General features: G+C 40.6%; 1 protein-coding gene across 1 annotated transcript; it reads left to right on the top strand.

Moving 5' to 3' along the window:
- Positions 1-3,107: 3,107 nt before the first annotated feature.
- Positions 3,108-13,222, top strand: LOC103606416 (alpha/beta hydrolase domain-containing protein 17C-like). The gene is made up of 4 exons (XM_008591017.1): positions 3,108-3,180; positions 4,230-4,374; positions 7,516-7,695; positions 11,743-13,222. The coding sequence occupies exons 1-4, from the start codon at positions 3,108-3,110 to the stop codon at positions 11,960-11,962; spliced, it is 618 nt and encodes a 205-aa protein (XP_008589239.1). The 3' UTR covers positions 11,963-13,222.
- Positions 13,223-22,010: the final 8,788 nt, after the last annotated feature.

The following is a 22,010-nucleotide window of genomic DNA, read 5'->3' as shown; positions in this document are numbered from 1 at the left end:
TTTCTGCACCCCATGGCTTTGGAGGTGGCGAGGTCTTCCCTGACCGCCCGGCCTGCAGCCTCCCCGTGAGCTCCCTTTCTTCTGGCTGCATTTAGCGTGTCTCATTACTGCCCTCCTTTTTGAGTTTTTCTTTGTGTTTTTCTCAGAACCCACTGTTTTTGCCCCTTCACTCTGTGTCATTTGAGTATTCCTATGAATTTACAGGTGGGCTGCCACCTGAGTTCTTTTCCCTAACTCAGATCTTTTCCTTTCTCAAAGGCATTTTCTTCTTTCTTTTGAAACCGCCAGTGCCATGTACCTACTCTGCAGACACTCTGGGAGTCCTGACCTTTGGCTGTACAAGCTCCCTGTGTGGCTTCCTGACCCCTGCCACCCAGTCTGAGGCTGGGCTTGTTTTCGTTTGTTTCATCTTCTTGCCCTTTGTTTCCCACACATGCAGACTTCCTGATTCTTCTGTCTAACCAACCCCATGATACTCATACTCTGTCCAGCAGCCTTAATCTTGCCACCTACCCAGACCTGGAGTTTCTGCTGACCTCATTACTTACTTTTCTGTGACTTCTCCCTGCTGGCCTTCCACTGGCGGCACCGCCCTGCCTGTTGCTGTCATGTGGGTATCTTTTCTCCTGAGCTACATCTCGAGTTCCTTAGAGGGAAGAAGGGCATGTCCCGAGACTGTGTAGGTTCGGAGCCCTTACTGTAGACTCTGATCAGAAATATCATGGATTCTATTTTGTAGGCTGTGTACCTGCTGCTCTGGCCATTTGGAAGGAATGTGGTTTCAGTGGTGGGAGGAGAAGACTAAGTATCTGTGGCCTGCCTCCCTGCCTCCTCCTCTGAAAGTCATCTTACCTAAGTTCAGACCCAGGGCTGGGGATTGGCAAAAATAGGATGGTCAAGAGGTGAAAGGATTCTGGGGATTATAATACTAAGGGTTAACCGTGATGGACTGTGCTTAGGTACAGAGACGTAGGGAATCAGAATATGGCCTGGGAGGAATTTGAGGGAATAGACATGATGATCAACTTCATTAGTAAAAAGGGAAATGCAGGGCTGGCCAGTTAGCTCAGTTGGGCTCAAGGGTTCGTATCCCCTTACAGGCCAGCTGCCAAAAAAAAAAAAAAAAAAAAAAAGGAAAATGCAAATTACAATCATGTTGTGAAACTCTAAACAATCATCAGACTGACAAAAATTTAAAAGTCTGACACCAGGTGTTGGCAAAGATGTGAATCACAGGAAAGCTCATTCACTGCTGGTGGAGTTGTAAGTTGATAGAACCACTTTGAAAAAAGCTTAGCAATATTAAGAAAAACTGAAAATATATTAACACATACCCAGGGACCTAGAAGTTCTACTCCAAGGTATATTCACAGAAATAAGTACTTATATATGTACCAGAAATATATACAAGACACAGTTCAAGACAACCGTAAGGTATATCGACAGCAGAGTGGATAAACTGCTGCGGCTGTACCGTAGAGTACCACACACCACCACCAGTACGTCTTGAAGACATGCTGTGGAAAAGAGGCAGACACAACAGAACACACACTATAGGGCACCATTTACAGGAAACTTAAACCCACCAAAATTAAGCTTTAGGGATAATTTAATTGCATAGTGAACCTATAAAGAAGAGCAAGGAAGTTAATCCCTAGAAGTCAGGATAGCGATTACAGACAGGGGAAGGGAAGGGGTTTTAATGGGGAAGAAGCATGTCATTTGAAGATGTTTGTAGAATGCTGGAGATACAGTCTATGTCTCACGAGTGTTCCCTTAACAAGTCATTAAGCTGGACATTTGTGTTTTGTGAATTTATCCATATGCTGTTATATTTCACACAAATATTTTTAAAGTTTATCAGATAACTTCAGATATAGAATCAGCCTTCACAAAACTGTTAATAACTCACAGTAGATTTTGTGCTAAAAATAAGCTCTATAAGGAAATATGAGGCCATTAAAAATTATGTGTCATAAAGAGTTAATATGGGGAAAACTCATGTTAAAATGTTCAAACAAAAGCAGCCTAAAGAAATAGGGTCACAATTATGTTCCTTAAGTAAAAATCTATATATGGAAAAGGAACTTGAAAGCAATATATGGAAATGGTAATAATGTTTATCTTTACGTGGTGAGACTGAGTCATTTTTCTTTCAAATTTTTTATTCATAATTTCCTTTCATTGTTAAGAAGTGACTTGTTGAAGGGGGAAAAAAGGAAGCAGTACTGCTGACCCTTTTTGCATGGAGTCAGTAAGCATGCTGCTCACTGCTAGTGTTCATAATTTCCAAGGGCTTGGAAAACTGTAGCGTGCTAGTCAAATATTCAGACTTGTCGGTACTGCTTGAGGGACTTTTCCTCTGCTTTCTCCTGTCTTTACTATGCTGTCTGACAACAGATGAGGAGCTGGGGAGGTGTAAAGATGGGGCAGGGAGGCAGGTAATCCTTTGAAAGTATCAAAGATTGTTAGTAGGATTGTAAGAGGCGTCTATTCCAACACCTTTCTTTTGCAGATGAGGATGATAAAGTGTGTTGTTTTCACAGTACCACTGAGATTTTTTTCCCCCATCAAAGTAGAAGACTGGTGACCTCTATACCAATGTTCTGTAATAAGTATCTGAATTACTTGAGAAGTTATTACTATTTATTTTTTAAGTGTAAATTCACACTTAACAAATTCTGATCCAGTGGGTTTATGGATTCTTCAAAGTAAACGCTGATTGATATTGATCAGGTTGGACCCAATCCTAAGGTGCCTTTAGTTCTCAAATTAAATTAAAAGATGGGGGCGGGGGAGAGAGTGAATACTTTCTAAGTTTGTGTAAGGGCTGCCTGGTTTGGTGTAAAAATAGGGCATTTTAAGATCATAGCTTAAAAATAAAAGCAGTATCAAGTGAAAAAAGTATTTTCTAAAAAACATGAACAGTCCCAAAGTCCAAAACCTTTATTCTGAAACAAAAAAGAAGTTAAACCCTACCAATTTGGAACAAGACAGTAGCTTCATAGCAGCCAGAAACAATATAGATAAAGTAGAAGACATGTTCATGCAGGATTTTTTTTTGCATTTTTAATTATGATTTGCTATTTTTAGGGAGGGGCATCACAATGGCAAAAGACCAAAAGCGATTCCTCCTAGCAAGCATCACCTCTGTGGGCAAGATGCAGGCGGACAGGAGAAGTACCAGCAGAGGCCTACACACAGTGTGTCTTCAGTGTTTTCAGTCCCTCAGGCTGTCTTTCAAAAGTGTGTTCTCCCAGTACACAGGCAGACACTGCAGGGTGACCGCCAGGCTGGAGGCCAGGCCTCTGTGGTCGCAGGTCTGGCCGTTCTCCTTCCATTTTACCTCCCTGGCATTTTGGGGAGAATTGCTGCTTCATCGCACCAGGGCTAACCTTCCACTTGAGCCCCACATTCCCAGCCCTCCCAGAACTTTAAGAATCCCCTCCCCCGTCTCCACAGAATTTCAGTCTTCTCTCGGGGCTACACACATGTCCCAGCCCCTGACTCTAAGGAAGTCCCGTCTGCATCAGTGCTCCGTGCGGTAAGCTACAGCCGCATCTCTCACCTCCACTTCCCACCTACTCAGCCCGAAGTCCCTAACCCGCCACCTTTTGCTTCTCATCCAGTTCAACTTCTCCTGTGTGTTTTACAGTGAGAACGATGGCTTTCTTCTTGAAATCCGTTTCTTGGCCTCTGAGACACGGAGTCACTCGGGGTTGCTCCTTTGAGAACGATGGCTTTCTTCTTGAAATCCGTTTCTTGGCCTCTGAGACACGGAGTCACTCGGGGTTGCTCCTTCCGTCCCCGCCCCACACGAGCTTGGTCCCTTCACTGGCTCACCTTCCCCAAGCTGTAGTCTTCCTGCATTTTCTCTCCAGATGATCTCACTCAACCCCATGACTTCGATTGCTAACTATGCTTTCCTTCCTCCTCCCTCCCTCTCTTCTTTCTTTGCCATTTGATCTCTCTTATGAAACGCCCATTTTGTAAATGTCCATTTTTCATGTTGGGTTGTTAGTCTTATTGATTTGCGGTAGTCTTTACCTGTTCTTTATATGAGACCTTTAACAGTAATACATGTGGCAGGTGCCTTTTCCCACTTGGTGACTCACACTTTCACTTTATTAATGGTGTCCTCTGTTGACCAGAACTTCTTCATTTGAACGTGTTACAGTTTGCCAGTATTTTCCTTTGTGGCTAGTGCTTTTTGTGTTTTACCTGGGGAGGTTTGCCTGTGAAAACTCTGAATTACAAAGCATTGGTTATCATGAAGGATACGAGTCTGGTGGAATCAAATGTAGAATTTGTAGAGACTGGTACTGGGTGTGTCCTGGTGCCCATGAATGGAACACTAAGAGTTGACGGTCCCAGGTGAGATAGTCCCCAGATTCTCTGTAAGGCCTAAGGAGATTCTGATCTCCGAGGATGGACTGGTTCAGGATGCTCAGAACAGAAAAAGGCTGCATGTGTGAGTAACCACAGCACTCCCCTCTGCCCTATCTGGCAGGCTGTGCCTCTTGGGCCTGTGCCCGTTTCTATCCTTATTCAGTGTAAGCCCAAGCTCGTAAAGTCTCATGGTGTGTAGAGTGGAAGGCAGAGTCAGGATTTTGAAAACTTTGTTTGACTATAGTAATAAAAAGGGAAATCACCACTTCCTTGTGACCATGCTGTGTTATCCCATGCAACTCTCACAGTTCTTCAGATTGGATCAGTGAAGGTAGGGTCTGATGCCATTAATCATCTCTTAATCTTCTGTCCTTCATTCATTAACTGCCTTCGATTTTCATTTCCTCCTCCTCCTCTTATATTTTCTTTGATTTATAATTTTTTAAATAATTGATAGCAAAATTTACTGCCTGCCACAGGAGTGGCAGTTTTGGAAAGACCCCCCACCCTCAATGTGGAAATTGGGGACTCTCTTCTCTCCAGGTGTCTGCTGACTCCCCCAGTGCAGGATCCAGTGGCCCTTATGCTTTTGGGGGTTGTAGGCCACTTTGAAAATCTGACGAATATTGTGAGGGAGGAAGAGACCCCTAGTATTATTTACGTTCTCCCCCAAAGGGTCCCTGAATTCTAGATTAAAAACTCCTGCTGAGACTACCCTCCCAGTCCATTAAGGAAAGAGCTTGTGGCAGTTGCAGTTGGGGACCTCCCTAGGGTAATGTCCTGTGCTCTGGCATGCTGACCATGAACGCAGTGTTCCTTTCTGACACTGCTCACCGTTTAGTCCTCAGTGAGGACTTTAAAGTCCATGCTTCTCACATAAGGATTTCGGGCACAGGATGCTGCTGCGTGAATTCCTTCCTCAAATCTCACCACCAGCAGTGTTCCTTTCTGACACTGCTCACCGTTTAGTCCTCAGTGAGGACTTTAAAGTCCATGCCTCTCACATAAGGATTTCGGGCACAGGATGCTGCTGCGTGAATTCCTTCCTCAAATCTCACCACCCAAACTCCTTTTGCCAACTTTTTTAATGACCTGTTCTTCCAAAGGAAATGAAACCCCAGACAAGAACACCAGGCAAAACCTATGTCTTAGGACACTCTTCCATAGCACAGTTTTATTAGATGGTGTCAGGTCCCAGGGCCACACAGATACTTCACTTTAGAAATAGAGAGTGGATCCTGTTTTTAAATCTTTTATAATCTTTCATTCCTCTTCCCTTTAGGAGTCTGAAGAGTCCTTTACCTGATCTCCCTGCTTCCTTTCCATGCATCTGTCATCTCTCCTGCATGTCCCTAAAGATGAAGCTTCTTAAACTCTGTTCCTCTCACCTTGCCCTTGGACACTCCAGTGCCCCCTCACCTTCTCTAGGACAGGCTCTAACCCTTTAGCTTCCCATTCAAGCTCTCCCAGCCCCATCCCTGCTGACATCCCAGCTCTGCTTGGGCTCAGCAGCCCCAGTGAGCTGCTCTGGGCTCTATCCCAGCCCTGTGCTTTCCTTCTGCTGCCTTGTGGGCATGTCGTGCTTCTCTAGTAGAAAGCCCTTTCTGTCTACATGAGTTCAGATCCTGTACCCTTCGTGGCTGATGAGCCCAGATGTTGGCTCTGTAAAAGCACATCCCAATGCTTGCCTGCTGGAAGTAGCCACTCCTTGCCTGAAGTCCTCTTAAGGGCCCACATTTTCCTGTGGAGTTTCATGGAGCGGGGGTGGGGGGGTGGGGTGGGGTGCGTTAGATTGAAATCTTGCCATCCCCCTCAGCTATGGGTTGGTATTCTGTTCACTGAAGGCTGTTGTCAGGAAGCATTTCATACTGCCCTGTAAGCCACAGTAGGTATTTATTCCAAAAAGTGTAACTGCTAGTTCACAGGCTTCAGCTTTACCAGATAAGGTCAAATGGTTTACCCAAGTACTTGTATCAATTTGTATTCCTACAGCAATGTTAACAGAGTTTCACTTTTCCATGTTCTTGCCATCTCTTGGCATTATCTGACTTTTTCATTTTTGTCCCTCTCTAGGGTATATAATAATGACTCATGGATTTAATTTGCATCTTCATGTACTACCAAGATTGAGCATCACTTTGTGTGTGTGTTTGTGTGTGTTGAGCATATATGTGTCTTCTTCTGTGCTATGTCATTTCTTTTGCCTAGTTGTCTTCATTTCTAAGCACTCTTTACATATTGTGCATTTCCTTTGTGGGTTAATAAGAGAGCATCTGTTTTCCTGGGCTCCTTTTATGTTGTTCCACCACCATATCTAGGGTGCTGCCTTCTTCTGCATGGCTCTGCACGGGCTACTTCCCACCAATGGAAGGGAGAAGGGAAAAGAAGAGCACACTGTTCCTTTAATGCAGGGATCAGTTAGCTCATGTCACTTCGGCTCACATCCGGTTGGCCAGGCCTTAGTTCTCTAGGGACAACCACCTGCAATGGAAGCTGGGATTAGCTTGTATTCCACAGTTGTTTACCCAGCTAAGAATTGGAAGAGAATGAATCAGAGACCGTTGATGGACTGAAAGACTTGGAAGGGTTTAGCCCAAGAATAGGCTAAAGAAAATACAGTTGTCTTCAAATTCATTGTCTCCCAGTAAACCTTTTTCTGATAAATGTTAGTATCTTTCATATCATTAAAATTCCACTTGAAAAGAGGTCTTAATAATATATTACAGTTTACCAAACCTGCTTTTGTTTTTACTTCAGAAATGCATCTGTGATTATCAAAGAAAATATAAAGAGGGAATAATAGGAAGTGAGATGACTGTGTCAATACTTCAGTGAAATTTATAATGCACTTATTTAATTAATTAGCCAGAAAAATATGTCATGTTCATTATTTTTGCAAAATGTTGTGGAAGACAGAATCTTAGTCGCTTAGTACTGAAATAGGCACCTAACATTTGTTTTTGTCAAGTTCACATTCATTTTAAGCTAAATCCTACAAGTTAAATGATATGGTTTTAAGCTGGTAGATGTGGGAGTTTTGTGGGTTTAAGATATTCTCGGCCCCCCCCTCACTCTCACTCTGACTTCATACATGAGCTAATGGCATGCACCCTCTGATTTCTCCAGATATGGCGTAAGTCCTGAGAACATTATCCTCTATGGTCAGAGCATCGGGACTGTCCCCACGGTGGACTTGGCCTCACGGTATGAGTGCGCAGCGGTCATTCTCCATTCCCCTCTGATGTCTGGTCTGCGTGTGGCTTTTCCAGATACCAGGAAAACATACTGCTTTGATGCTTTCCCCAGGTAAGTTCAGTGTTGTACAGCATGTGCTAAGTTGGCCAGTGATCCGAGTTCAGATCTGATGCTGCCATGAACTGTATTAATGTGATACGCTAATATATATTAGTGACAGTGCCACTGATTAATATTTATTAAATGCAGGCATATGTCAGACCCCGCTGAGCGCCATAGGGGATGTGGACAATATGATACTTACACATCCAGAGACTTTATCCTCCCGGGCCTGACTCGTGTGTGAAAATCTCCCAGATGATGTATAAGGACCTTGAGTGCCATGATACCTGGGATTAATTGGTTCAGCTGTACTATGCAGGTTAAAAAAGAAAGCACCCGCATATCCTAGAGGAGCTTACAGTTCAGTGTCTGTTCGTTCACTCAGAGGGACATGCATTGTTGAATCCGAAATAGCTACATGCAGAGTGTCTGTTCGTTCACTCAGAGGGACATGCATTGTTGAATCCGAAATAGCTACATGCAGTGTAAGAGTTCCGTGCCACAGAAAGCTATGTGCAGAGTGTGTGAGGAGGCGAGGAGCAGTTGTCTAGCTCAGATAAAAACCACCAGCAAGCACAGTTCTGGAATTTCTCTTTATTTTTGAGCCAGTACAGGTAAGGGAAAAGGTGCCATACTCAGTTAATCTTTGTAAATAGGATAAAAAAGGTAAAGTGAGTTACACGACGAGCCAGGTTTTGATCTTTGGTAACTGGCCATGGGACAGTATAAGTGAATAACCCATCTCCCACTTTAACCAGAAGACCTTGTCCCCTGCAGAGCTGTCTGCATCCATCACGAGAAGCAGAAGAACCAGAGCCCACTGCCAGCCTGGGAACCCTCCTGCCAGCCTGCTAGAGGCGGCAGAGCAGCTGCCAACCTAACCCCTGCTGTTTAGTTCTCACTAAGAGAAGGAAGAAAAATGTGCTGAAACTATGAAAGCAGTGAGCACATTGGTTTCTTGAATACCTCTGTTTGGGCGTTTTTCCTTTTTTTTCTTTTTACCCTAAGATGAGGAAAGTATTTTTAATAAACATATTAAGTCTTTGCCCTCTGAACTTTTCCCACAGTACATTGCTAAAGCAGCCTGAGATTGTTACAAAAGCCCTGGCCAGCTCACATTGCCATTTTATAGAGAAAGCCTCAGCAGAAAGAATGTACAGTTTCAGGATTTTGATTGACCCATTAATTGCTGTCATTCTGCTATTGCTGGGAGAAAATAAAAAAGAACATCATTCGGTTGCATAAACATCTGTTACACAGACTGTCTTGTTTCACAGGAAGAAACCTTCTGTTAGCACCTTGGGTGAACTTCAGTTCTGTGCAGTTTATACCAGGATTCAGTGAGATTTAGCTTCATGGGAAAGTTGCACTGCACATTTCTAGCAGCATGGCTGGGAATGCTAAGTAGGGCTAATGTGCATCTCAAGTGTGGCCTTATTTGTGCCGAATTGGTAATGAGAGGCCAGTTTCTGAGAAGACAGATATTTAGCATGTTTATGGGAAGCCATGCCAGGAGTTACCCTGGCAACGAAACAAGTAGGTTTTTTCCTGGCTCTTAAATTAGCATATACCTTAAAATACAGCCATGATAACTAATTCCAACTTATTAATTAACAAATTAACAACTAATCTTATGCTGAGTTTGTCTAATGCACCAGGCATCAGGTTGTACATTTCATTAATGTACAACCCTTAATCTTCATTCACAACAGACTTAAGAAGTTGGTCCAGTTACTGTACTCATTTTACAGATTAGGAAACTGAGGCTTAGAGAGGTTAAGTAATTTGCTTAATTAAGGTTGGTGATTGGAGATAGCAGAGAGACCATTCCTTATTCATGTCCATCCCTACAAAATGGAAGGAGCATCTCTGTCTTCCTTTCCTTAAAGGAAGATAACTTTCACATTTCCTTTTAATATTAAAAAAATAAAAAATAAAAGGAGTTCTGATTATTATTTCATTTGTAATCCTTTTTTTTTTTTTTACCCTCCTTTACATTATGATCAGACAATGGCATTAACTTCAAATACACTCTCTAGGCAGTAGAGATTCTCTTAAATTGTGCAGCATGGAGCATAATGTAAGGTCCATCATAACTGCTAAGTAAATATCATTTAAATTGAGTGTAATTGAACTCTCTTAAAGGAATTTACTTTAAAATAAAATATAGGGGAGAAATGGGTTTCCAAGTAAGATTACTATTTTATTTTATTTTTTTGTCTTTTTCGTGACCGGTAAGGGGATCACAACCCTTGGTGTGGGGTCGCCCGCACCGCGCTCAGCCAGTGAGCACACCGGCCAGTCCTATATAGGATCCGAACCTGCGGCGGGAGCGCCGCACTCTCCCGAGCACGCCACGGGGCTGGCCCCCAAGTAAGATTACTAATCTGCAAAATTGAATACTGCCACAGTGGCTCTGATCTTTGCAAATTACATGACTGATGAGGTTTTGCAATCTTTTTCTGGGATGTCTTGAAGTGGTCAGCAGCTTCATGAGCTGTTAATAAAGGCTCTATGGCAGTTGTTGTAGATCTTTGGGATGCGTAATTGATGTTAGAGCTCTTTGTTATCTCCACAACCTCATGCCTGCTATTTAATAATCTTTCTGAGCTTCAATTCCCTCCTTGATAAAACAGAGCTGGTCATTTCTTTCTTGTTGCCTTTCATTGAGGATTAAACAAGATTTTATATGTTAAGTGCAAAGCACCCAGCTATGGTAAATGTTTAATAAACGTTAGCTGCTACTTTTAACAAAAAGATTCCCACAAATAGTACCATTTCGTATCCTTTTGTAACTTTGACTAGGATCAAATATGGAAAGAGAAGTCAATTATAAGAGGGCCTTTGGGAGGAGGATAGACTGGAAAGAGATTTGTTTCTTTCGATTTATTTGGAGGTTAAATGACTGTTGCCGCATCAGAGAAGTCACGTACATACTCAGCCCAACAAATGCTTAAAGTCTTTGAGTTACTGTTTGGGATATGCTTTCAGAGTCTGAAGCACATTATTTTGAAGATCCTCAAATATTCTTTTGATAGTAGATTTGATTTCTGTAAACAATCAGAAGTCTTTCAGAGTCAAATAGCTAAGTAGTGCAGTTTTTATCCAAAAATGAGCCATTAGTTTTTATGAAATGGGGTTTGTATCTTGTTAATCAATTGTGAAGGTAGCTCTTGAAAAAAAGAGTTCTGAAAACTTAAGTGGTGGTGGATTAAGTGTCCAACTTCGCAAAGAGATGTTCATTCAGATATGTTAATTTCTGGCCTGTTTATTTTTAAAAAAATAAATAAATCCTCTTTCAAAAAGTAGGAATATAACAAAAATGTTAGTTACTGATGCTTTTAGGAGTTCTGTTTTTAATAAAATACTTTAACAAAAACACAATGGCTAAATGCAATGTGGTATTCTTGATTGGCCCCTGGAACAGAAAAAAGACATTAGTGGAAAAACTAGTGAAATCCAAATAAAGTCTTGAATTTAGTTAATAGTAATTTACTGACATCGATGTTTAGTTAATAGTAATGTACTGGCATTGGTTTCTTAGTTTTGACATATATACCATGGTCACATATGATGTTAACCTTAATGTATGACGTTAGGAAATGCATTAGGAGTATATAGGAACTGTATTGTTATCTTTGTAGCTTTCCTGTAAATCCAGAATTATTCCAAAATGAAAAATTTATTTAAGAAAAAATGAATTACTAGAAAAAATAGGGGGGAAAAAAGCCAAACCATCATGATGTGTAGGTTCATCAACTGTAACAAATATACTACTCTGGTGGAAAATATTGATAATGGGGGAGGCCATGCATGTATTGGGCAGTGGGTTTATGAGAAATAAATATCTATGCCTCCCTCTCAGTTTTGCTGTGGACCTAAAATTGCTATAAAAAATAGTCTTTAATAAAAAAAAAAACAAAGAGAAAACAGCGATGCAGTATTAATATCCTTTCCTGTGGGTGTTGATTCACTTATCATTAAGTGTGATGTATATTATATGTGAACGTAACTAAAGGAGTCCTTTTTTCGCTCCCCACCCCTTTTGTTTTGCAGCATTGACAAGATATCTAAAGTCACCTCTCCTGTGTTGGTCATTCATGGTACAGAGGATGAGGTCATCGATTTCTCCCATGGCTTAGCGATGTACGAGCGCTGTCCCCGAGCCGTGGAGCCCCTCTGGGTGGAAGGGGCTGGGCATAATGACATAGAGCTTTATGCACAATACCTAGAAAGACTAAAACAGTTCATATCTCATGAACTTCCTAATTCCTGAAGACGACCACTTGATTTTACCTCATTTACTGTGAACAGCAGAGTCCTCTGTTTTGCACATGCTTTAACTGGATAGCTGTAATGACTTGATAACCATGAAGAAGTGCCCAACCTTTAGGGTGTTCTAATCAAAGAGCTGATGAAATCTCAGTCTTTTGTATCTAGAGGTGATTCTACTAATTCACACAACATGATAAATTGAACAGTCGTGATTCCCAGCTTCATCGCTTTGCAGGAATGGGAATGAGAGCTGAATGTGGGGACAGTTTTCTAGTGCGATATTAAGTGTGCTCACATGTTTCTCAACCTCACCCATCACTTCTGATTTATCCATGCAGGACTCAACCTTGTCTTCACTAATGTTCTCAGTATTTGACATGCAGCTCTCTTTCAGCCACTGGATCCATGGGTTCAATCCATTTGTGAAGCTGTGATAGTGTAACTGGAAAACTGGTGGTGAAAATTCCTTTATTAATTTTTGTTAACATTCTGATCTTTCCCCAAACAAATGAATTGAAGGGTAATTTACTGGAACTATCATGAGCAGTTTCATCAACTGTAACCATATAAATATAACTGGAATATTCTTAAACAAAAGGAAACTGGGGGTTTTTTAAGTGTAAATTTATTACTGGCCAACAGAGTTTTAATATTTTGATTGGTTGGTCTAACAAAGAGCCTAGCCGACTTTCCTTCTATAAAGTCCTCCTTGTAGGCTTTTTTAAAGTACTGTACATATTTGCAATTACATTGTGCATAGATTCTTAATGGGTAGTTTTTCTTTTGTCAGGCTATTACAATGAACTGCAGATTCCTTGTTTGTAATGTAAATGATTGAATACATTTTGTTAATATGTTTTTATTCCTATGTTTTGCTATTAAAAAGTTTTATAACATTTCCAAGACAAAAATTTCAAGTTTATGCTTTGAAGAATTTATGTAATTAAAATTTCACTAAACTAATCTTTTTCGTTTAGGAGTTATTTGGGTTTTGACACTGGAGTTGCGCCAAATAAGCATCAGAAATGTAAGATGCTTAAAATTGCTACACTACTTGTATTGGTTGGGGGTTTGGGTCTGGGGGTTCTTTGGTTTTAATTATTATTATTATTATTTTTTTTTTTTCAAATTTAAAAGCCTTAAATGTACTGTGAGCCTCAGATCGTTGTACAACTGGATTGCGGTTGGTTGCCAGTTTGTGTTCTGTTGTTTGGATGCAGCACAGTGGTTGGTCATGGAATAAAGGATGCATGGATCAGAATGTGTGGGCTTGTGCAGTTTTTCCTTCATCTCTCCATCAAAGAAGATAGTGAATAAGAAAACTGTATTTTGTCATGACTTAAGAAGAAACTCTTGGGGCTTACAAACTTCACAGCCTTTCTCAAGGTATATGCTTTTGTTCTGTAAAAGACCTAAGATTATTTTGGGTAGAAGCCAATATATAAAATATACAGCAGTAAAATTCAGGTCCTATCTAAGAGTATGCAGTGAATTCTGGCTCCAAAACAAAATGAGTGAAGGCAATTGCATTGTAACCTTAACCTGTCTAGGAGGGAGAACAGTTCCTGTTTCTTTGGGAAGCGTGAGTCACTTGTGTTCCATGAGTCTTTTCAGCCCTTTGGCCACCTGACCAGAAAAAGAGCAATTGAAATTAACCATGTATTAAAAGAAAAGAAAAAAGAATGAGATGCATATCTCATGTACTAACACCCAAGAGAAGCAATTGAACAGTGATTTAGAATTAATAAATAAGGGAGATTAATAAAATGGTGACAGAACGAATGTATGAAAATCAATTACCACCCAATTTATTAGTAATAACTAGTTAGAAAATGTCATGGACAAAAAAAATCCATTCACAATAGTAGTATAGGAACCACACTCTGTAATGAACTTGGGATGTGGACCAACTCTCCCAGTGAGAACAACTAACACCACGGAACACAATGGGACAAACCCTACACAGATACATGGCAAGAAAAGAACAATTATGCAGGCCAAGTGCAAAGATGAGAACAGACAGGGAAGAAGAGTATTGAAACCAGTTTCAATTAGAAGAAATTTGCTGGACCAGGTTAACCTGAGTGTGGATTTTCCGGTCTGTTGGAGCTCAGGGGGCAGGAAACAACCCAGAGCACCCTCCAAGGCAGGGAGTCTAGTTAGAAATTGCCTTCATTTAAGGGAAATGCGTATGGTCATCTCACTAGACACAGAAAACATTTGATGGAATTCCAATGTCTCATTCGAGATTAAAACATAAAACTCTTTTTTTTTTCCTTTTTGTCTTTTTTCGTGACCGGCAACGGATCGCAACCCTCAGTGTCGCACCCGTACCTCGCTCAGCCAGTGAGCGGGAACCGGTCTGTATGTGGGATCCGAACCCTTGGCGGGAGCACCACCACGCTTCCCAAGCAGCGCACTGTAGCAGTGCGCCACCAGGCTGGCCCAAAACATAAAACTCTTATCAAACTAGGAATACAAGGAAACTTCTATATGGAGGGGTTATCTCAAACAAAACAAAATAAAAAATAAGGCTTATACCAAGAGGTAAAACATAGGAAACCTTCCTCTTTAGGAATTAGCAGTAATATTCACCACCCTCCCTCTGTTCAAAATTACACAGACGATTCTAGCAAGTGCAGTAGGGTCAAATGAAAAAGGTATAAGACATGGAAAAGAAAGCTGAATATGTTCTAAATCAATTACTACGATGGTTGCATAACTTACTAAACTTACCAAAAATCATTCAAATGTACATTTAAAATGGGTAGATTTTATGATATGTAAATTATACCTTAATAAAATTTTTAAAGAGAAATGGGAAATATTCTCAGATTATGATTGTAAAAAACCTGAAGATACATACAAATTGTTAGGTTTTGTAAGAGTTAAGGTTGTTAGACACAAAATCAATGTACAAAATCAACCTTATTTCTATAAATCAGTAAAAATGTTTTAAAAAGCCATAAAAAAATACCATTTACAATAGCATTATAAACATTGAGCACCTGAGAATAATCTACCACATTATATACAAGACATTCTGGAGAAAATAATGAAGTCTTTTTGAAAGACATTAAAGAAGACCCAAATTAGAGAAATACCTTGTTTATGGATAAGAAGGCTCACTTTTAAAAATACCAATAAAAATCCCAAGTTCTTTTGTGGACCCTGACAAGGTGATTCTGAAATTTGTATGGAAGTGCAGAGAGCCAAGACTAGCCAGGGTACCTGAAGATGAGAAAGGTGGATGTACATACATACCTTATCAAACCTAAAGATTTCCAGGTGTGAAGTGTCATGACAAAAGCCTCAGTCCTTTCAGATTTTACAGTCTAAAAAGTCTTGCCTGACCCCCAACTCTAGGTTAATGTTCCTCCAAAGCGCTGCCTCAGTATTCTGTACTCTGCTCAGAGCAGTTATTATTAATGTAATTAATAATTATTATCACTAATATTCCTTTGTGGCTAACATAATTTCACAAGTTCTAACCATGTATTAAGACAAAAAAAAATATGACGCACCCGTACCTCGCTCAGCCAGTGAGCGGGAACCGGTCTGTATGTGGGATCCGAACCCTTGGCGGGAGCACCACCACGCTTCCCAAGCAGCGCACTGTAGCAGTGCGCCACCAGGCTGGCCCAAAACATAAAACTCTTATCAAACTAGGAATACAAGGAAACTTCTATATGGAGGGGTTATCTCAAACAAAACAAAATAAAAAATAAGGCTTATACCAAGAGGTAAAACATAGGAAACCTTCCTCTTTAGGAATTAGCAGTAATATTCACCACCCTCCCTCTGTTCAAAATTACACAGACGATTCTAGCAAGTGCAGTAGGGTCAAATGAAAAAGGTATAAGACATGGAAAAGAAAGCTGAATATGTTCTAAATCAATTACTACGATGGTTGCATAACTTACTAAACTTACCAAAAATCATTCAAATGTACATTTAAAATGGGTAGATTTTATGATATGTAAATTATACCTTAATAAAATTTTAAAGAGAAATGGGAAATATTCTCAGATTATGATTGTAAAAAACCTGAAGATACATACAAATTGTTAGGTTTTGTAAGAGTTAAGGTTGTTAGACACAAAATCAATGTACAAAATCAACCTTATTTCTATAAATCAGTAAAAATGTTTTAAAAAGCCATAAAAAAATACCATTTACAATAGCATTATAAACATTGAGCACCTGAGAATAATCTACCACATTATATACAAGACATTCTGGAGAAAATAATGAAGTCTTTTTGAAAGACATTAAAGAAGACCCAAATTAGAGAAATACCTTGTTTATGGATAAGAAGGCTCACTTTTAAAAATACCAATAAAAATCCCAAGTTCTTTTGTGGACCCTGACAAGGTGATTCTGAAATTTGTATGGAAGTGCAGAGAGCCAAGACTAGCCAGGGTACCTGGAGATGAGAAAGGTGGATGTACATACATACCTTATCAAACCTAAAGATTTCCAGGTGTGAAGTGTCATGACAAAAGCCTCAGTCCTTTCAGATTTTACAGTCTAAAAAGTCTTGCCTGACCCCCAACTCTAGGTTAATGTTCCGCCAAAGCGCTGCCTCAGTATTCTGTACTCTGCTCAGAGCAGTTATTATTAATGTAATTAATAATTATTATCACTAATATTCCTTTGTGGCTAACATAATTTCACAAGTTCTAGCCATGTATTAAGACAAAAAAAAATATGAGATCCATTTCTCATGCAGTAACACCCAAGAGAAGCAATTGAACAATAATTTAGAATAAGGGAAATTAATAAAATGATTGGTGACAAAATTAATATCTAAACCACAAAGGAATACATTTCTAGACTTGATTTATTAAAATATGAGATTTTCACATTAAAAAAATAGCACTAATGACATGGGGATAACATAAAATATATGACAGACAATGTGAAAATACACTTAGTAATCAAGATGAGGCGCACTGTATACAAGCACAGGATATGAAGAGACTTCATAAATTCTAAGAATCACATAAGTCTAATCAAATAATGAACACATCAAATATAGATTTAAATAGTGAAAATTTTAATTATAAAAATTAAATTACAATTTTAAATTGTAAAGTTGGTAAACATAGTATAATCTTTGGTGGTGAGAGCGGATGAATGGGCAGTTTAGAATTACACTGATAACTTCACACATCGAATAGATACAGACTTCCTAAAGTATACTCTAAATCAAAATCCTAACAATGTTCAGCCATTTATCCATTGGCTTCTAGGAATTTATAAGAAGATGAGATAGACATGTATGGGATAATCACTGCTGTACTCTAAGTAATAGTGAAAACTCCTAATCTGTTTCCTGCAATAGGGATTTAGTTACTATGTCTATAAAATGAATTACTTGGCAGCCATCATAGTTGATGCTATAGAATAATATTTGGTGACATGAAGAGATTTTCATGATGCATGTTGTATGATAAAACTGGTTACCAAATAGCTCATGTGCTATGGTTCTCCTCCCTACCTTCGCTTCTGCACACACTCAACCTCGGACAAACAGATGGCTGTGGACCAAAATGTTAACAGAGGTAATTTTGGTTGATGAGGTTTAATTGTATCTTCAATAAACCTCTACAAAAAGGAAAGTCCAAACCCATCCTTCCAGATTCATGTGATGTAGTTATGAAATGGTATCAGTAAGATCTATCGTTACCATAATTTGTCCTGAAACCCCATTGGATGGCACAATCTCATTCCCAAATGCTGCTTTTACTAGAGAACAGGTCATCCTGGGTAACTGCATGTGAGGGTTACAAAGCCAATAGATGACGTTCATGTAAACATTGTACCCCGTCCTGTGCAGCTCTGATGCACCTCTCCCTGTGGCCTTGTGCACTAGGATTTCAGCAGGAGACACAGTCATTCCCTTAGCAACTTGTCCAGAGCTTGCCTAGCCTAGAGGGCCGGGCGAGCAGCCCTGGAACAAGGAGGCCTGGCCTGGTCCTGGCTTCAGCATCCTCATGTGCGAAGTAAGGGGTTCATTCCATATGCAATTCTTTTCTTTTTGACAAAACATACATAACATAAAATTTACCATTTTAACCATTTTTAGGTGTACAGTTCGGTGGCATTAAGTACATTCACACTGTTGTGCAACTATCACTACCATCCATCTCTGGAACTTTCTCATCTTCCCAAGCTGAAACTCTGTACCCATCAAACACTAACTCCCCATTTCCCCTCGCCCAGCCCCTGGCAACCACCACTTTCTGTCTCTTCATTTTTACTAGGTATCACATGTAAGTGGAATCATACAATATTTTTCTGTTTGTGTCTAGCTTATTTCACTTAGCATAACGTTCAGTCAACTCAAGGTTCATTCATGTTGTAGCACGTGACAGGATTCCATTCCTTCTCAAGGCTGAATAATTTTTTTTTTTTTTTTTTTTGTCTTTTTGTCTTTTTCCGTGTCCGGCAACGGATCGCAACCCTCAGTGTTGCCCCCGTACCGGACCGGGACCAGCAACGGGATTGCAACCCTCGGTGTTGCTCCCGCGCCTCGCTCAGCCAGTGAGCGGGAACCGGTCTGTATGTAGGATCCGAACCCTCGGGCGGGAGCGCCACCGTGCTTCCCAAGCAGCACACTCCAGTGCACCACCGGGCCGGCCCCAAGGCTGAATAATTTTTCATTGTATGCGTATACCACATTTTCTTTATTTTCTGTATGTGGGATCCGAACCCTCGGGCGGGAGCGCCACCGTGCTTCCCAAGCAGCGCACTCCAGTGCACCACCGGGCCGGCCCCAAGGCTGAATAATTTTTCATTGTATGCGTATACCACATTTTCTTTATCTATTCTTCTGTCGATGGACATATTTAGGTGGTTTCCACCTTTTGGCTATTACAAATAGTGCTGCTCTGAACATGGGTGTACAAATATTTGTTTGAGACCCTACTTTCAATTCTTTGGGTATAAACCCAGAGGTGGAATTCCTGGATCATATCGTGATTCTATGCTTAATTTTTTGAGGAACTGCCACCCTTGGTCTGCAATTCTTAACAGTAGTCTGGGGATCTGTGACCCCTTTGAAATGGCATGCCATATTTTGGATGTTTGTACTATAGGCATTTTTCTGGGGAGAAGGTCCACAGTTTCAGCAGGTGTCAATGATTTTGAAAGACTGAACACAGAACTAGATGTTATTTACAGGCTCTATTAAAACCAATATTTTTGGATTCTGAGAACTGTGAGTGCAGATAATGGGAAGTTAGGGAGCTTGAATTTATCCTGCAGGCAAGCCCAGGGAGAGCTCTGTACATAAGAAGGGGGTCTCTGGATGCACCCGAGTTGAGTGCAGAAACGTGTACAGGCCCCAAAGAGGGTGAGGGTGGAAGGGGTCTGGGTGCAGGGGCAGCAGGCTGTGGGTTTCTGTGCCATGGTGACTTTGAGCAAATCCCTTAACTGCTCAGGGCCTGTTCCTTATCCCTAAGGTGGTAGTAACATCTGCCACGCGGTCAGGAAAGGATCAGATGAAATTCTGTAAGTAGAAATGCCTCGCAGGAGGTAATGGGGGATGGGACCCACTCGTCAAATGGATGGCCGAGGTCTGGGTTAGAAAAAAACAGACACTTTGAAAACTGTCTTACCCAACAGTTCACCCTGTAAGTGCCCTCGGTGCATTTTTACTTAATCATTACTCTGCTGCTGAATGATTTACCTCATTTGGCTGGTCCCAGCTTGTTCTCACCTGGCCCTGTCTGGCTCTGTCTGGGTGTGGGTAAATTTGGGCCCAGGGCTTCCAGATCTGCACAAATCCTGTCTCTTATTTGAATTCCCCCCACACTTCCTTTCTTCAGGCTTCCAGGTTCCCTCCATATGAGCCTGTGAGGCACGTGTAGTTCCTAAGCCCACCCAGCACATTCCAAGATGGGAACTGGAGTAGACCAGGGTCCCTGGAACAAAAGACCCCGGTGGCTCTACCCTGATCTCTCAGCAAGAGCCGGGAGAGCCAGCTCAGAAGAGAGTGATGTCTGGTGATGTGTAAGTTAAATGTAAGGGGCTCAGAAGTATATGGAAGATGCCCTTCAAGAAATATTCTTTTAATTAAACTTCCTTTCTTTAATTTAAAATTGTATCCAAAGGATTAAATAAAAAACATATTTTTACAGTTTATGGGGAAAAAAATGAAAACCCATATTCCCACTATTTAACCTAAGAAAGAGAATATTGCCAGGACCTTAGAAACCCACTTTCCTGCTATTCTCTCCCAATCACATTTTCTTTCCTACGGCATTCCAGAGTAACCACTATCCTGAATTTCCTTAGTCATTCCCTTACTTTATAAATATAGTAACAATATGTGTGATACATATGTATAAATGTGTACATACATACGTCACACATGTATGTGTGTGATATATGTACATGTATGTATATATGTGTATGTAATCTGCTCTTTGAGGTTTCGTATAAATGTAACCATATGACCATATTCTTTATTTGCTTTCTTCTTTTACTCAACATTATACCTTTTAGATTTATCCTTGTTAATTCATATAGGTGTATGCTATGGTTTGAATGTTTGTCCCCTCCAAATCTCTTGTTGAAGCTTAATCCCCAATACGATATTTGAAGGGTGGGGCCTTTGAGAGGTGATGGGATCATGAGGGCTGTGCTCTCACAAGTAGATTAATCCACTCATGGATTGATGGGTTAGTGGGTTAACGGAGTATCATGGGAGTAGACTAGTGGCTTTAAAAGGAGAGGACACACTCAGCTGTCCTGCCATGTGATGCCCTGTGCTGCCTGGGGATTCTGCAGAGAATCCCAACTAGATGTGCCCTCGCTCTCTGCACCACACGCTGCCACCTTAAAGATGACCGTGGTCCCTTTCAGTGCAAGTCTTATGTGGGCTTTTCCTTAAAAACAAGACCATTTGGTGCACAATTAATGGCCAATAAAAAATAATACATGTTCTTTTACCAAGATCTCATTTATCAAGCTGACTGATGTGGAAAGCACTCATTCATTCATTCATTCAAAAAACGTTTATGACTCTAATGTTTTCACTCTGGTTCTGGGGATGTAGTAGTGGACGGGCAAAGCGCCTGTCCTCTGGGAGCGTATCTTCTGGAAGAGGAAACAGACAAGACACAAGAGAACAAATAAAGAAATTAATCTGCAATGTGCACTATGAAGGAAATAAGAAACGCTGAGAAAGAGGTTAAGGACATCAAATCTTTAGGCCATTGAGAGACTCAGGCCATAGTGGTTCCACGTGCATCTGTGAAGTCCGTTCACCTGAGCTAGAATTTCAGCTCCCCCCCCAGCTACCAGCTGTGTGTCATCGAGATGCCATTTAACCTCTCCTTGCCTCACTTTCATCGTCTGTAAAATGAGGTTGATCTAGTATTTACCTCATAATATTAATGTGAAGATTATATGAGCCTGGAACATACTGAGCTCTCAATAAATACTAGCTATTATCGTCTGGAGAAATAGAACATTTTATTCTCTACTGAAAAGATTTTCCACATTAACGCATTAATAAAAAGCCTCTTGGAAATGTACAGTATGGGAAAATGTCATCATTCACTCAACATGTACTGAATCTTTATGCATTCTAGGCCCTCAATCATGAATAGCAATGGCTTTTGTGTATAGTAGTATCCCTGGGGGTTTAATTTTTTTTTTCAGTAAGAATTTTCTTTGTAAAAATTGTTTATCTTCAGAAACACGGAAAATGTTTTCATTTCTCTTCCACACATTTACAACGTGTGGTCTCACCTCAGAATGTAGCAGTACAAACTTTTCGAGCATGCGGCTTTCGTCATGAGGACAGCAAATGTCTCTTCAGCAAAATGGTTTATCTTAAAAGAACCAGAACGTGAAATAAGCCAGGCACAGAGGCAAAAATACCGCATATCCTCACTCATAAGTGGGAGCTAAGAGAGAAAGAAGGAAGGAAAGACCACAGTGGTGCATTGGACTTGCAGAGGGAGAGAACAGACCTAGGGTTGCCCTGGTGGGGGCATGGGGGTTGGGTATGAGGGGAAGGTTTGGTGATGGAC

Source organism: Galeopterus variegatus, unplaced genomic scaffold (assembly GCF_000696425.1).
Source record: "Galeopterus variegatus unplaced genomic scaffold, G_variegatus-3.0.2 Scaffold6563, whole genome shotgun sequence".
NCBI classification, from domain to species: Eukaryota; Metazoa; Chordata; class Mammalia; order Dermoptera; family Cynocephalidae; genus Galeopterus; species Galeopterus variegatus.
This window is presented reverse-complemented; position numbering and strand designations above follow the sequence as displayed.

Coding starts and splice junctions, on each gene's coding strand:
- LOC103606416 (XM_008591017.1), top strand. CDS start 3,108: ATGGCAAAAGACCAAAAGCGATTCCTCCTAGCAAGCATCACCTCTGTG. Junction 4,375..7,515: donor CTAAGAGTTGACGGTCCCAG/GTGAGATAGTCC, acceptor TGATTTCTCCAG/ATATGGCGTAAGTCCTGAGA. Junction 7,696..11,742: donor TGCTTTGATGCTTTCCCCAG/GTAAGTTCAGTG, acceptor TTTGTTTTGCAG/CATTGACAAGATATCTAAAG.